This window comes from Adelges cooleyi, unplaced genomic scaffold (genome assembly GCF_023614345.1).
Source record: "Adelges cooleyi isolate 19-005CV unplaced genomic scaffold, UGA_ACOO_1.1 ACOO_flye_CR_arks_rails_tigmint_CR_PRNA_247, whole genome shotgun sequence".
In the NCBI taxonomy this organism is placed as follows: domain Eukaryota; kingdom Metazoa; phylum Arthropoda; class Insecta; order Hemiptera; family Adelgidae; genus Adelges; species Adelges cooleyi.
This window is the reverse complement of record NW_026095912.1, coordinates 10,780,737-10,793,521: the sequence shown is the minus strand read 5'-3', so window position 1 is coordinate 10,793,521 and position 12,785 is coordinate 10,780,737. Positions and strand designations below refer to the sequence as shown.

Here is a 12,785-nt window from a genome sequence, read left to right as displayed (position 1 = left end):
ACTGTGCATATAATTGTTATTTATTTTTGTTTGTCTATAATTGTTACGTATTCTACATAATTAAAAAAAAAGTTCCATGACTAGAATTGTTTTTTTATTTTTTACGATGTTTTATTTTTGTTGCAGACGGTTTTTTATTTTTTTACCATTAAAAAAAAAATTACTTTGTTATTATAATGATTTTGTTTGTAATTAAATGGAGAATATGATAGCATTTTTTTTATTCTAAAAAAAAATTGTTTAAGATAGTTTTGTGGGTTATTTTATCAAGATATCAAGAATTTCCATCTATTTTGGTCCGTAGCACTAGCAATTTCGTATTTTTTTATCAAGTGAATATCAACATTTATTTCTTTTTTTATGCTGGTAATTTTCATATAAAAGATTTTTTTTTTCAGCATTTTTTAATTGAAAAAAAAATTATAGTTTTGATATAAAATCGACCCGAACCACATTTAGGAATAGGATTAAAAATATCAAAAATGATCTTTTCATCCACATAATATCTATTCAAGAGAAGAACAAAAAATGATACTGTAATTTATTAATTTTTTTGTTTTATTCATTAATAGCCTTAAAAATTATCCATAATAATATGCAGTTATTGTGATAACGTTATCAGTTGAAAACCCAAAAAAATAAATATTGGATTGGATGTTTATCATTTTACTCTCTAAAATTTTCAAAAAAAAAACAAAGTTCTAGTTTTCAGATAAAATATCGATGTGTGTGTGTGTGTGTGTGTGTAATTTGTACAACTTTTATTTATAAACGTGTATAGTTCCAATTATTTTCATATTTGAAAAAATAAAGTTGAAGATGGCCACCGCGTTTTTGTGCGATAAGCATGTTCCTCGTGTTAATTTTCATCAACGTATGATAGCGCTAAACACTCGTTTCACACGATGTAGGTACGCACTACGCAGCAGCATAATAGAACAACGTCGGTAACAGGAATTCATAACCCGTACGGCGTTTGTTGGTCGATTCAACGACGCCGGTCGCCGAGCCCGCAACTACGACATCAGACCGAACAATTCGGCCATGAAACCCTGGTACCGTTTTGGCGACATTCGGATAGGACCCTCTGTGCGTCGATGATCGACAATCGAGATATTTTACCAGATTCCGAGTTCTGACGGCGCTGCGTGCCACATTTTAGTTACCGAATACACCGACTACTGTTTAGGTGTTCAATGAAGCATGCCGCACGAGACCCTGGTACTGTTTCGCCGAGTATTCATCGAAAATGAAAACTGAGAAACCGACACAAATTATAAACACATCACATAACTTTTTACTTTAAACATCGCGTATAGATTGTCTAAAACCCTAAACAAAGGAAACGCTCAATCATACTTTTTGATACATTGATTTGGTGTATGCAAAATAAAACCTTAAAAAAAAAATGAAATTGCCCTCTTTTTTCTTCGGTAGTACCAAAGAATATTTCATATACATTTGTAGGCAATTTGGATTATTTAAAAAAAAAAAAAAAAAGAGCGACATAATTTGAAGTTGTACAATTTATTTGGTGTTTTTCTTGATTTTGAATAGGAAAAGGTGTTTTTAATTTTGACCCACTAAAGTACATTCCTGGTAAGGTTTCTGATCTTTAGAGTAACTGCACAAAGAATAAGTACAGCCTTATAGAAGATGTCATGGGTACAGACACAAAAAAAATATATATAAACGCAGCATTGTAATTACAATTATTATTACACCATCTCAGCTACGCGTTGAAGCTAATACAATAGCAAAGTATAACTTATAGTTATTATTTTTTTTTTTTTTTTGTAGGAGTATTTTTTTTTAAAACATGATTGATGCGTTAAGTAAAAATGTATTTAGGTAGTAGGTATGTCCGCAATTTGTGTAAATATGCAGTATTTTCCTTTCATTAATAGTGGTTTTTATTCAATAAGGTATAATACGTTTGAAAACATTTTTTATTCAATTATAGGTACTCAATTGGTGTAATTAAATTTAATATTTTGGTTAAGAATCACAAAATAATATGTCTAGTTTTTATAGTAAACCGCACAAAAGTCGTCATTCTACTACATTTTTTTTTTCTTTGTTCAACAAATGTTATCTATTATAGCACTAACTATGAAACGTTAAAATAATTAATAGTAAAGACTTTAAAGCATAGTTCATTCACCGATATAAATTTTCATTATCTATCACAGGTTCATTCGTTGTACAATAATTTTAACTTTGCAGTTCAATAAAGATAAAATATATAAAATTCAATAAAAATAATTTTTTTAAGAACAATAATTATAAAAAAAAATATCATCTAATTTTATAGATTTTTTTTTTAATAGCTTTGATTTTTGTAGTACTCAATTGTTTTTTTGCCATTGTTTTTCTTTAAAAAATTTGTTTTGGATAATTTTCAAACAATTTTTTTAAAGATATTTTAATGCTGAAACTAAAACTCTATATTACATAGACCTCATAGAAATGTTGTAACCAAATTTAACATTATTATTTACTATATAAATTTTTTTACTGATTTAAGCCACCAAAACTTTAGTATATTTGCTTATTATATTAACATTTCAATTATACACATAAATAGTATTTATATACATAAGCAGACACATACATAAATAAATAATACAATTTCATCTTTAAATAATTACAATAATTATTAGGACAATTTATACACAAACATTTTTACAAAATTAAATGCAATTTAACAGTCAAATGTCAGACATTAATCGTGTAATACTAAGTACGCGACTATAATGTTGGTGTAGAAAAATAGTGTGAAGCTGTGTCTAGTAATAAGGATGGTGTAACTTCAGTTAAATCCTTAATATATGTTTTGGTAGTTTCTAGTAGTTCGTCATATAAAACCCTGTAACATTAAAAATAATTTTGCGTTAATACAATATTGTTTTTGTTTGATTTTAAATTGACAGACATTTTTTAAATAAAATACATTATTAAATCGACAGCAAAATTGCAAGAGACTCTAAGCGACTATCATTATCTTAATTGCTTTCACTCACTTAACAGTACGATAATTGTGCAAAAGTAAAAATATGATAATGTTTATTGGCATACTCAACAAAAAATTAAAACTAATTTATAGGTAATATTTTTTTGTAAGACAAAATCAATATTATAAGACAGATCGTAAACCAATTGGGTTTAAGATCAAACTTTTTATCCAGGTAATTGTTTTGACAGTTTAAAAGACATTAAAAGAACTTTTCATGTATAAATAAAATTTGTTTTTGGTTTTTCGCTATTTTGCAGTACCATCTTCGAAATAGTGAACAATATATTTTTTAATAATTAATATTAATAGTAGGTATTTATAATTTATTTTGGCGTACCATTGCGGTTGATTAACATAGTTGAGAATTGATCTAGGGTGGAAATATAAATCTTCATCGGAGCCAACAGATTTATACACTCCAGTGTAATGAAGATAAGCAGCGTTTTTAAATAGTCCCGATGCAATGCATTTTACGATTATTCTTGTGTCTCCTAAAAATGAAGAAGCCTTATGATTATAAACACCGTTAATAAAAAATATTACATAATTCCATTTCTTTGAGTTTTACTAAGTATCTAACTAAGAACAAATTATTAAAATTATACCAATTTTCACATAATATTAACTTAAATTTTTACTTTCATGGATTAAAATATTAACTAGATATATTTTTTAGGTATCCATGTCTTAATTAATGTGCTAACAATTCAGACCCATTGCAGAGTCCATCTTCATCGGTCTGGAAATGGACTCTGAAATGAATCCAAAACATCAGTAAAAACCTAAGACATGGATACCTGCAAAAATTATAAAATCTTATGTAAATTAATTATCTTTAATAATTAACATTGTAAATTAGTTACCTTTGCACGATTTAAGTGGTATTTTAAATTTTTTCATGGAGTCTAATAAATGAGCACGGATTTTTTGCGCTTTACATAATTCGTTGTAGTTGATAAAATATCGGTGACACCACTGTTTACTAGTAGCTTTATTTTTTAAAAATCCATTGTATACATTTAGTATTGTTATCAAGTCTCCTTCGGCAACCTCAAAACTTCTGTGTTGTATTTTAGCTCTTTGTATCGTAGCTCCGTACTTGGGTCTCACAAACGGATCTTGGAGTTGGAGCATTGCTAATATAGATACAATTTCTGACGAGCAGCCCATTTCACCAGATTTAATTAACATTCTTGAATGTTTTGCTGGCAACGGTATTTCGGACATTACAGTTCCAAATTTGTTTGTTAAATTTCCATATTTGTCAATGGCTTCTAAAGCTTTTAACATTTCCAAGGCGAATAGCAGATTTTTTGCTGGCGGTGGACTCAAAAAAGGGAATCTCAAAACATTATTAATGTATATCGCTTTAAGTTGTAAAACAATATCGGTCAGATCTGAACGCATCATTTCAGGCGGTGTAGCGTTTGTCAAATTGTTGTAGGCTTCTTTTGTATAAAGTCTGTTTAACAAAAACATTAACGATTTTTTTAATTTAAGTGTTTCATAAAAAAACATTAGACATTATACCTGTAAACTTTTCCAGGTCGTTCTCTTCCAGCTCGTCCAGCTCTTTGTATAGCTGATGCTTTAGAAACAGGAACAGTAATAAGTGAATCGGCTCCGAGCCTCGAATTAAACCACTTCAGTTTAACAAACCCACAGTCAATGACTAGATCGAAAAAAAAGTACAAATAAAACGGTTTTATTTATTATCTAATTCTAAACTATAAAAATAGACCAATTACTAACCATTTACGATTCCAGGAATAGTAACAGATGTTTCTGCAATATTGGTAGAAAAAACTACCTTACGATAACCTTTCGGAGCAGGTCGAAATGCTTTTAATTGTTCATCATTTGTTAATGTTCCATGCATTGGAACAGGGTACAGTTTTACCCTAAAATAAAAATGTATGATATTTTATGGGTATTTGGTTTAATCGATGTTAAAAAATATTAAAATGTAATATTTACTTGTCTTGTGTATTTTTAATATTGTAATCATCCAACAAGTTGACAGCTTCCATAACTTCTTCTTTTCCAGTTAAAAATACTAAAATATCACCAGATTGTTCAATTTTGTGAATTTTTATTACTGTGTTAATTACTTCATCAATGTAATTAGGTATTGGTTCTAAAAACAATAACCAAACAAAAAATTTACAATTATATTCACATTATTTTATAAAAACAGAAAGTTTTAGAGAAAAACGGTTTAATCGATAATAAAAAACTTGTGAGTTTAACCTCTTAAATAAAATAATTTAGTTGGATAGGATCTTCCTTCGATGCCTAATATTGTTGCAGTATCATCTTCAGTGTTTTCACTTTGGTTAAAATTGAAAAAAGATTGTAGTTGTAAAGCGTCCATTGTTGCAGACAATACAACCAGTCGTAATGTTGGCCGTTTCTAAAAAAATAAAATGGTAGTTTTATTCCTATGAAATAAGTTAACAAAAGATTAAAATTGTATTATTACTTTTAACACTTTTTTCAATAGACCCATTAAAATGTCGGTTAATAAACTTCTCTCGTGTATTTCGTCCAATATGATCACCGAATAGTTGACTAGTAAAGGATTACTCATCATTTCATTCAGCAAAATACCTTCGGTTAAATACTAAAACAAAAAAAGTTAAGGAATAAAATCAAATACATTCATTATATTATTTACATTTTACCTTAATTTTTGTATTAGGTTCACAACAGTTATCAAATCTCACTGAATAACCAACCAGTTGACCGAGATTGGTTTTTTGTTCTTGTGCTACACGGGTTGCCAATGTTATGGCACTTATTTTGCGAGGTTCTGTTACGGCGATTGCTTTTCCGTATTGACATAAGCCACTATCAGCAAGCATCTAAAATCATTTTTTTTTTTAATAATATTTGACATTTTAGCAGATTATACTGAAGAAATAAAATACAAATTTATTTATTTTACCTGTGATACTTGAGTACTCTTTCCGCTTCCAGTAGATCCCACAAGTATTAATGTTTGAAATTTTTCACATAGATATAAAATTTGGTTACGATGCTTTGTAATTGGTAGCTTATTTCTTTGGCTTTGTATATCCAGTGACATGTATGGATTATAAACAAAAGTTGAATTAATGGCTGATTCAAAATTTGAATCTTCTTCTCCATATCCAGGTTTTTCATCTGTAATTTTAAAATTGTTTAACTTAATTTAATTATAAAGCTAAAATGACCACAAATGTATGAATATAATATAATTGTTACAGGTTTTTTATTCTAATTGTATATGTTTTATAAGTATGAAATACAAGTTTGTTAAACATAGGCTTTCAATTTTGTTTACAATTTAATTGCAAATAATTGTGTGTTGACTAAACACCAAATAAGTTTTCTGTTTAAAAATTATCAATAAAAAAGATTTGTTTAAACCCATTTACCAATGTAAAAAGAAACTAACTACAGTATGTTAGCTACAATTTATTAACTAACCTTTGTTTTTGAATCGAAAACTACTCATTTTGAAACGGCACTAATAAAATTAACTTAAAAGAAGTACTTTTAACATCAATTGTTGAAGAACTCGTTTTACTGAATTGTTTTTGTTGAAAATGAAATAAGATAATCATTAATTTTGTAATTTATTCTGTAAGATACTTGCGAAGTTTAAACATACACTTCAATATTTTTATTTATTTCCAACCGGTCAAGACTCAAGATTCATAATGTTTATCTTTAATACAACTGATAAGCAATATGACATTATTATCAGTCTCATCTTATCATTTCTTATCAATTATGTTAAGTTTTGGAATAATTGAAAAAAAAATGTAACCGCATTCCTACATTTTGAATTTATTGAGCCGTATTATAGTAATTAATAATTATCATAGTACCTATAATACCATTGAGTTTATATTATAATTTATTTTATTTATATATTGTACAATGTATATTTAATACTAATGCAACAGTAAATGTACAAGTTGTATCTATTTTGTGGAATTACTCTACGGCCTATGTCCAAGGTGGATTGACCCCACGGACGAGATTCAAATTTTCGTATAATTATTGTTGTGTTTTGTATAATTATTATTATTAAACAAGTTTATTATACAGCCTCAATTCTTATTGACTTTATTAATATAATTCAATTAAGTAGGTACCTAATGAAAAATATTTTTTATTTAGTTACCCAACTATTTGATAAGATGATGAAGTTTTCCAAGAACTCAACTAAGTGTTTCGTTTTATTTAGAAATGAATAAAAACATTCTAAAATACTGTCCACGAGTACAACTACAATGATAATTGCTATTTTTTTTTAAAGTACTTAAAATGATTTCCTTCTTATTTATTATCGATTAGGTATAATTATGGACTTTTGAAATGAAACAATATATTATTTGCTCTTTTAAACATTAATAAGTACCTATATGTAAATTGATATATCTTTACAATATACACAATAATATTTTGATTATTATTAAATAATTCCTTTTTATCTTCGTATCGAAGTTAGAATGTAATTGATATGTTATATGATAAGTTTTAAATCTGAATAAATCTGTGGTGCTCGAGTAAGAAGTCCCAAATGAATAGCCATAAAACTTATTTAATTTCCTATAAAAAATATTTTTCATAGATTAGTTTGCTAAGTATTTAGCCCAATTTTTGAAATTTTCGGACTAAATACCTTTTAACCAAGGACCACAGAAATAAAACAATTTATTGTATGGATGATATGAAAATGGTACAAAAAATGAACTCATTAAATGTTTTATGCATGTGCATCTGTCCTTCAAAACAATATAGTAATCGTTGCTTTTTTTATTCATAATGGTCACGTTTTTTGAGTTAAGATTTTAATCTAGTATCCATGCCATATTATAATAAACAATGACATATTGACATATTATATATGTACTATATAATATACACAAATGTATAGTTAGGTATTTGTCATTTGATTTACAGAACTACCCGTCATACACAACAGGAACCAAGTGTACTCCATCCTAAAAATTGTATAATACATAAACATATAAATATGTATGTATATATATTATATATAAATATTAAATAATAAATTATATTATATTATAATATCTAATAATTTTTTTTTTTTTACTTGCTCTTCCTATCGATAGTAGCTTATTTAAATAAGAAATCTCTAAAATTTTAGATACCTAACTTAAGTTAAAAACTAATCAGTATTTGTATAATGTATGAATGGATAAATAAATAGTTTATTCTGTGGTTAAAACATTGTCCAGCCTACGTTTCCAAGATAGCACGTTCTACCAGCAATATTTTATTTATTACTACGGACTACTTAAACAATGTTTTGTTTGATTTAAAAAAAAAAATAAACACAAGTTTCATGTGCCCACGGGCAAAGTGTTGTTATTTCTACTTTCAAGGACATGTATTAGTAATAATAGAAATATTGGGATGTCATTTACAAAGTGAATTGTCAAATTATTTTAATTTTTGCAATACCGTCATTATAGGTGATTTAATGAATATCATGGAAACACAAGATCGACACGAATAATAAAATATACAAATGTACAATCATATACTATTAAAAGAATGTTTTATTTATCTCTATGTTATCCGCATGCTGGGTAATGGATATATTATAATGGATTCTTGGAACAAAAAAATAAACTCATGATCTGTGCATAGGTAATACTTGTATTAATAGTACGTTAGAGTACTGATATACATAATATAATAATAATAATGATTCAATACTATATAGTAGATATTATATAGACACTTCTTCGGTTAAGACAACAACCACATACATAACTATGTAGGACATTATTTTGGTCACGATATTATTATTTTTCGGTCAATGTGTAGTATAAAGTATAATGCAATAAATTATGTGGAATGGTGAATGGCCGAAGGCAACGAGAAACGTGACAGAACCGCATGATTTCCGATCTTATCCGATCCGATTCTTCGAATATATTATTATTATTTAAGCGTTATAACAGTATTACAATATTTATTGTATTGCAATTTAAAGCTAGTCTACATTATTGGTTATAAACACCACGAGCGCTTCATATATTTGCGCACATCAAATAATATAGTATAATTCAATTTCAAGTGGCTGGTAAGTCTTTCAAATTTCAGAACCGATTGAGCAGTGCAAGATGATATTAAAATGCCGGCATCTAATTAAGCTGGATTTGAAAGCGTTTGTATAAAGTATTAAAACTTATTAGAAGTACAAACTGTTTGGTGAAACATTCTATATCTTCCATCTGTTATAATGCGTTGCTATTAATTTAAAAAAAACAATAATTACATTTTTGTGGTAGGAACGCCATTGTGTTAGACAGTATAATGACATAATAATTAATTTTTAAGAGAAAGCCACACACCAGTTATTTAAAATTGTACATTTTTTTTTTTATAGTTGACTATAATTTTGGAATCAGAATTTATTAAATTCGCTTTTCAGATTTTAATATTTTATGCAAATAAAATAATAAAATTACGGTATTAAATAAACATTTATTTTTATTTTTAACTTGAGTTTAAAAACGTTAATTAAAACCAAAAATCCGGATAGTATGTCAATTTGGATACCTACTTCAGAAATCCTGATTTTAGTCCCATCCTTAGTTTCAATTTATGTTATTACCTACTTTGCATAAACGAATATAATTTTTAATTTTTTTTGTCGAACAATCCATACAATTTTTTTTACCTACAATTACTACCTTGAAAAAACAATTAAAAAAATAGAGCACTCATAATTAATTCCGTTCAATATAATGATTAATGACTAATGAGTAATTTGTTTTAAGATTAAACAATTTTTATTGTGTGACACTCTTACTACATTAGGTACTAGTAAAATTAATTGTTTGATTTTCTTCAAAAAAATGTTAAAACAATAGAATATTGTATCAATAACATATAGACGAGCAGTTGGAAAAATCCTTATAATCAAGTCCGGTGTCAATATTAAATAGTTGCAATTCGCAAAATTGGTTTGTTACTTGTAATTTTTATCTTACGATTAATTAGGTGCCCAAATCCCAATAAACGTACATAAATAGAATGTTAAATGATGTCAAAACCTAAGCCAAGTGAACTATAAATTGCGTACCGTTGTTGTGATAAGGTCGTAGCTGGTCTTTTTTCAAATGTTTAGTATCACGAAGCAATAATATCAGCATTCAGCTGTACCATAAGTCTAAAGAAAGGGTTAGGTACTCTACTTTACTTTGAAAATGAACTTAAAAGTTTTCGTTTTAAACAAGACTCTGTTATATTTTTTACAAAACTCGTCAAAAGTTTTGTCATTTTTTTAGTACTTTATAATTTACACGAAAAGTTGATATATGATGGACTTTCAGTCCATCAGAGAACTGATATTATTTGGAAATATCTGTAGCATGTAAACTTTAAACTGGGTAATTATTTTAGACTGTCGATTAACAGTTTGTTCGTGATTTAGCTTAGGCACAGTTTATAAAATATGAGCCATCCTGTAGTTGTGCGTTAACTATGAAAGATTTGGTCCAGTGGTTCGTAATACAAATTTTTAATTTTATACAAAGTATTTGTGATATTAACATATATTTGCGTATGGACCATAACAATAATAATAATAATGTAGGCACTATCATATCTATCATACCCGTTTCCCTCAAAATTATTGTATACATTTTTTTTGTTTCCTATAAAATACATATATTTCGTATAAGTAGTAATGTAAGTTTCACAGTAAATAATATATATATATATTTTTTTTTTAAATAATTATCATTGTTATAATTATTATTATAACAATGAACAGATAGATCGATGGGTATATCTACCTATGGTACGCAGGTACTTTTTATATAGGAATGCTGTGTTCAAACAAGCGTACACGACATTTTTCTATATTATCTGAGTTAGATGTCAATGGCCGATTAGTATACCTGTATACGCGTTTTGCATGTTGTCGGTCGGTGGCGTTTTATAACGCATTGTAGAGCACATACACACGAATCATTCATGTTCACTTCCGGATTGTGCGGAAGCCATTTAAAAAAAAAAATAATAAAATACCGAGCTCGCCGGCCATAAGGCCACGACCATACTTGTATTATTATGAATGCATGCGTACAATATAGTATATCTATACACGATAGGAAGAACGACGTTTCATTTCCTATATAACAAACCGAATAAATGCCCGTTGTCGATTTAGCCGACATTCATTGGTACTCTCGGTTGCAGATAGGACTTAACAAGCAGATTTTCGGTCATCTCGATCGCCATACAACGCAACAGGTAACCGACACGATTTCAAATCGAAAAATCATCACTTTAGCACAGTGCACACACACACACACACACGTATTATATTAAATAGCTGATGTAACAACTTAAATCGGCGACGTGCAAGCACCTCAATGGTCGTGAAAGATTTTTCACCACCGCACAAGAGCACCACAAGTTATTATTAGATATGAAAAAAATTTAATAAAATACCTAGTCTTGCGGTTTGCCATCCGGGCAGAGTAGGTAGGTATACTTTTTAGTTTCAACAAAAATCCGAAAGAACACTCATCAGTGGTAGAAATAGGAACAAATTTATAATCATTTATAACAGCTATACTTTATTATTATAATTCATTTTTTTCCCCAAAAATATTAATTAACAGTATTTATTACACAGTGCATATTTAAACGTTTATTTTGCAAAAAAAAAAATTACATGGGCTACATTTTTGTCTAAAACATAGTTGTTTGGAGAGCGAAATTTTTAAAAGTTACATATATATGCTAAGCCTTCCGTATTTGCGCTACTGGTACCACTTCACTTTCTTAACATCCTCCTCGCATTGATAACATTCGCCAGAGACGGGCTGAGTAAAGTGATCGACCACCGAGAATAAAGAATTTATTTTTTTAATTTCTATTTCATTTCTTCAAAAAGTGTTGAACATACCATATTAGATTAAGTCCATATTCCTATGAATTTTGTATTTACTCACTAAGGTTCATTATTTGAACCGTCTTTAGGTTTTGCCAAGACCAAAAACTTGGTGAGATCCAATAACATTATGATATAGTGAATTGATATAATGTCAGCTTGACTATCCCTTTACCTCAATAGCAGCCCATCTAACTAGTAACTACTAATCAGGCTAGTCCGTCTTTGGGAATTTTAAGAAGATAAGATACAAGACAGTATTAAAAACTTCCTAGGCGAGTGTTTTATGTAGACTATTTAAAAATGACTGCCTCATGATTGTACGTTATTTTAGAATGATATCGATTTTAGATAAGTTTGATTAGTTAATGTGTGCATAGTCCACATGTCTGTAATCTGCATGCTACATCATAAGTTATTTAGTTGGGTTCCTACATATAATCACAAATTAGATAAAATAAATTGATTTAGTCCAATTTGTGACACAATCTTAGTGGTTGATAATAAGCGATATAATCAAACATAGTTTCATTTATGTTAGGTAGGTAGGTTTTAATAATAAATTAATATATTATGAAAAATAAGATTGGTCACTTTCGAATATAAAGTATTTATTTTTAAAAGTGTCAACTTTTAGTAAATACACAACAACAATATAGATTATCCATAAGTCATAACTAACACAGCTATACTTCATAACAAGGACACGATTATATTATATTACCTTATATAAAAATATACTTTATGTGCCACATATTATATCTTTTGATATTAAACAATAAAAATAATAAATCTTTAACAAAAATAACATTTTATATAATATAATAATAACAA

At 27.9% G+C, this 12,785-nt stretch overlaps 1 protein-coding gene across 1 annotated transcript; it reads right to left on the bottom strand.

Annotated features, from left to right (window-relative positions):
- Nucleotides 1–2,631: 2,631 nt before the first annotated feature.
- LOC126836480 (probable ATP-dependent RNA helicase DHX35) lies at nucleotides 2,632–6,712 on the bottom strand. The gene is made up of 11 exons (XM_050569945.1): nucleotides 6,488–6,712; nucleotides 5,964–6,181; nucleotides 5,701–5,880; nucleotides 5,499–5,639; nucleotides 5,267–5,429; nucleotides 4,994–5,153; nucleotides 4,769–4,917; nucleotides 4,547–4,688; nucleotides 3,880–4,478; nucleotides 3,354–3,507; nucleotides 2,632–2,869 (listed from the first exon to the last, which is right to left on the bottom strand). Exons 1-11 carry the CDS (start codon nucleotides 6,513–6,515, stop codon nucleotides 2,752–2,754), a joined length of 2,052 nt encoding a protein of 683 aa, XP_050425902.1. The 5' UTR covers nucleotides 6,516–6,712; the 3' UTR covers nucleotides 2,632–2,751.
- Nucleotides 6,713–12,785: the final 6,073 nt, after the last annotated feature.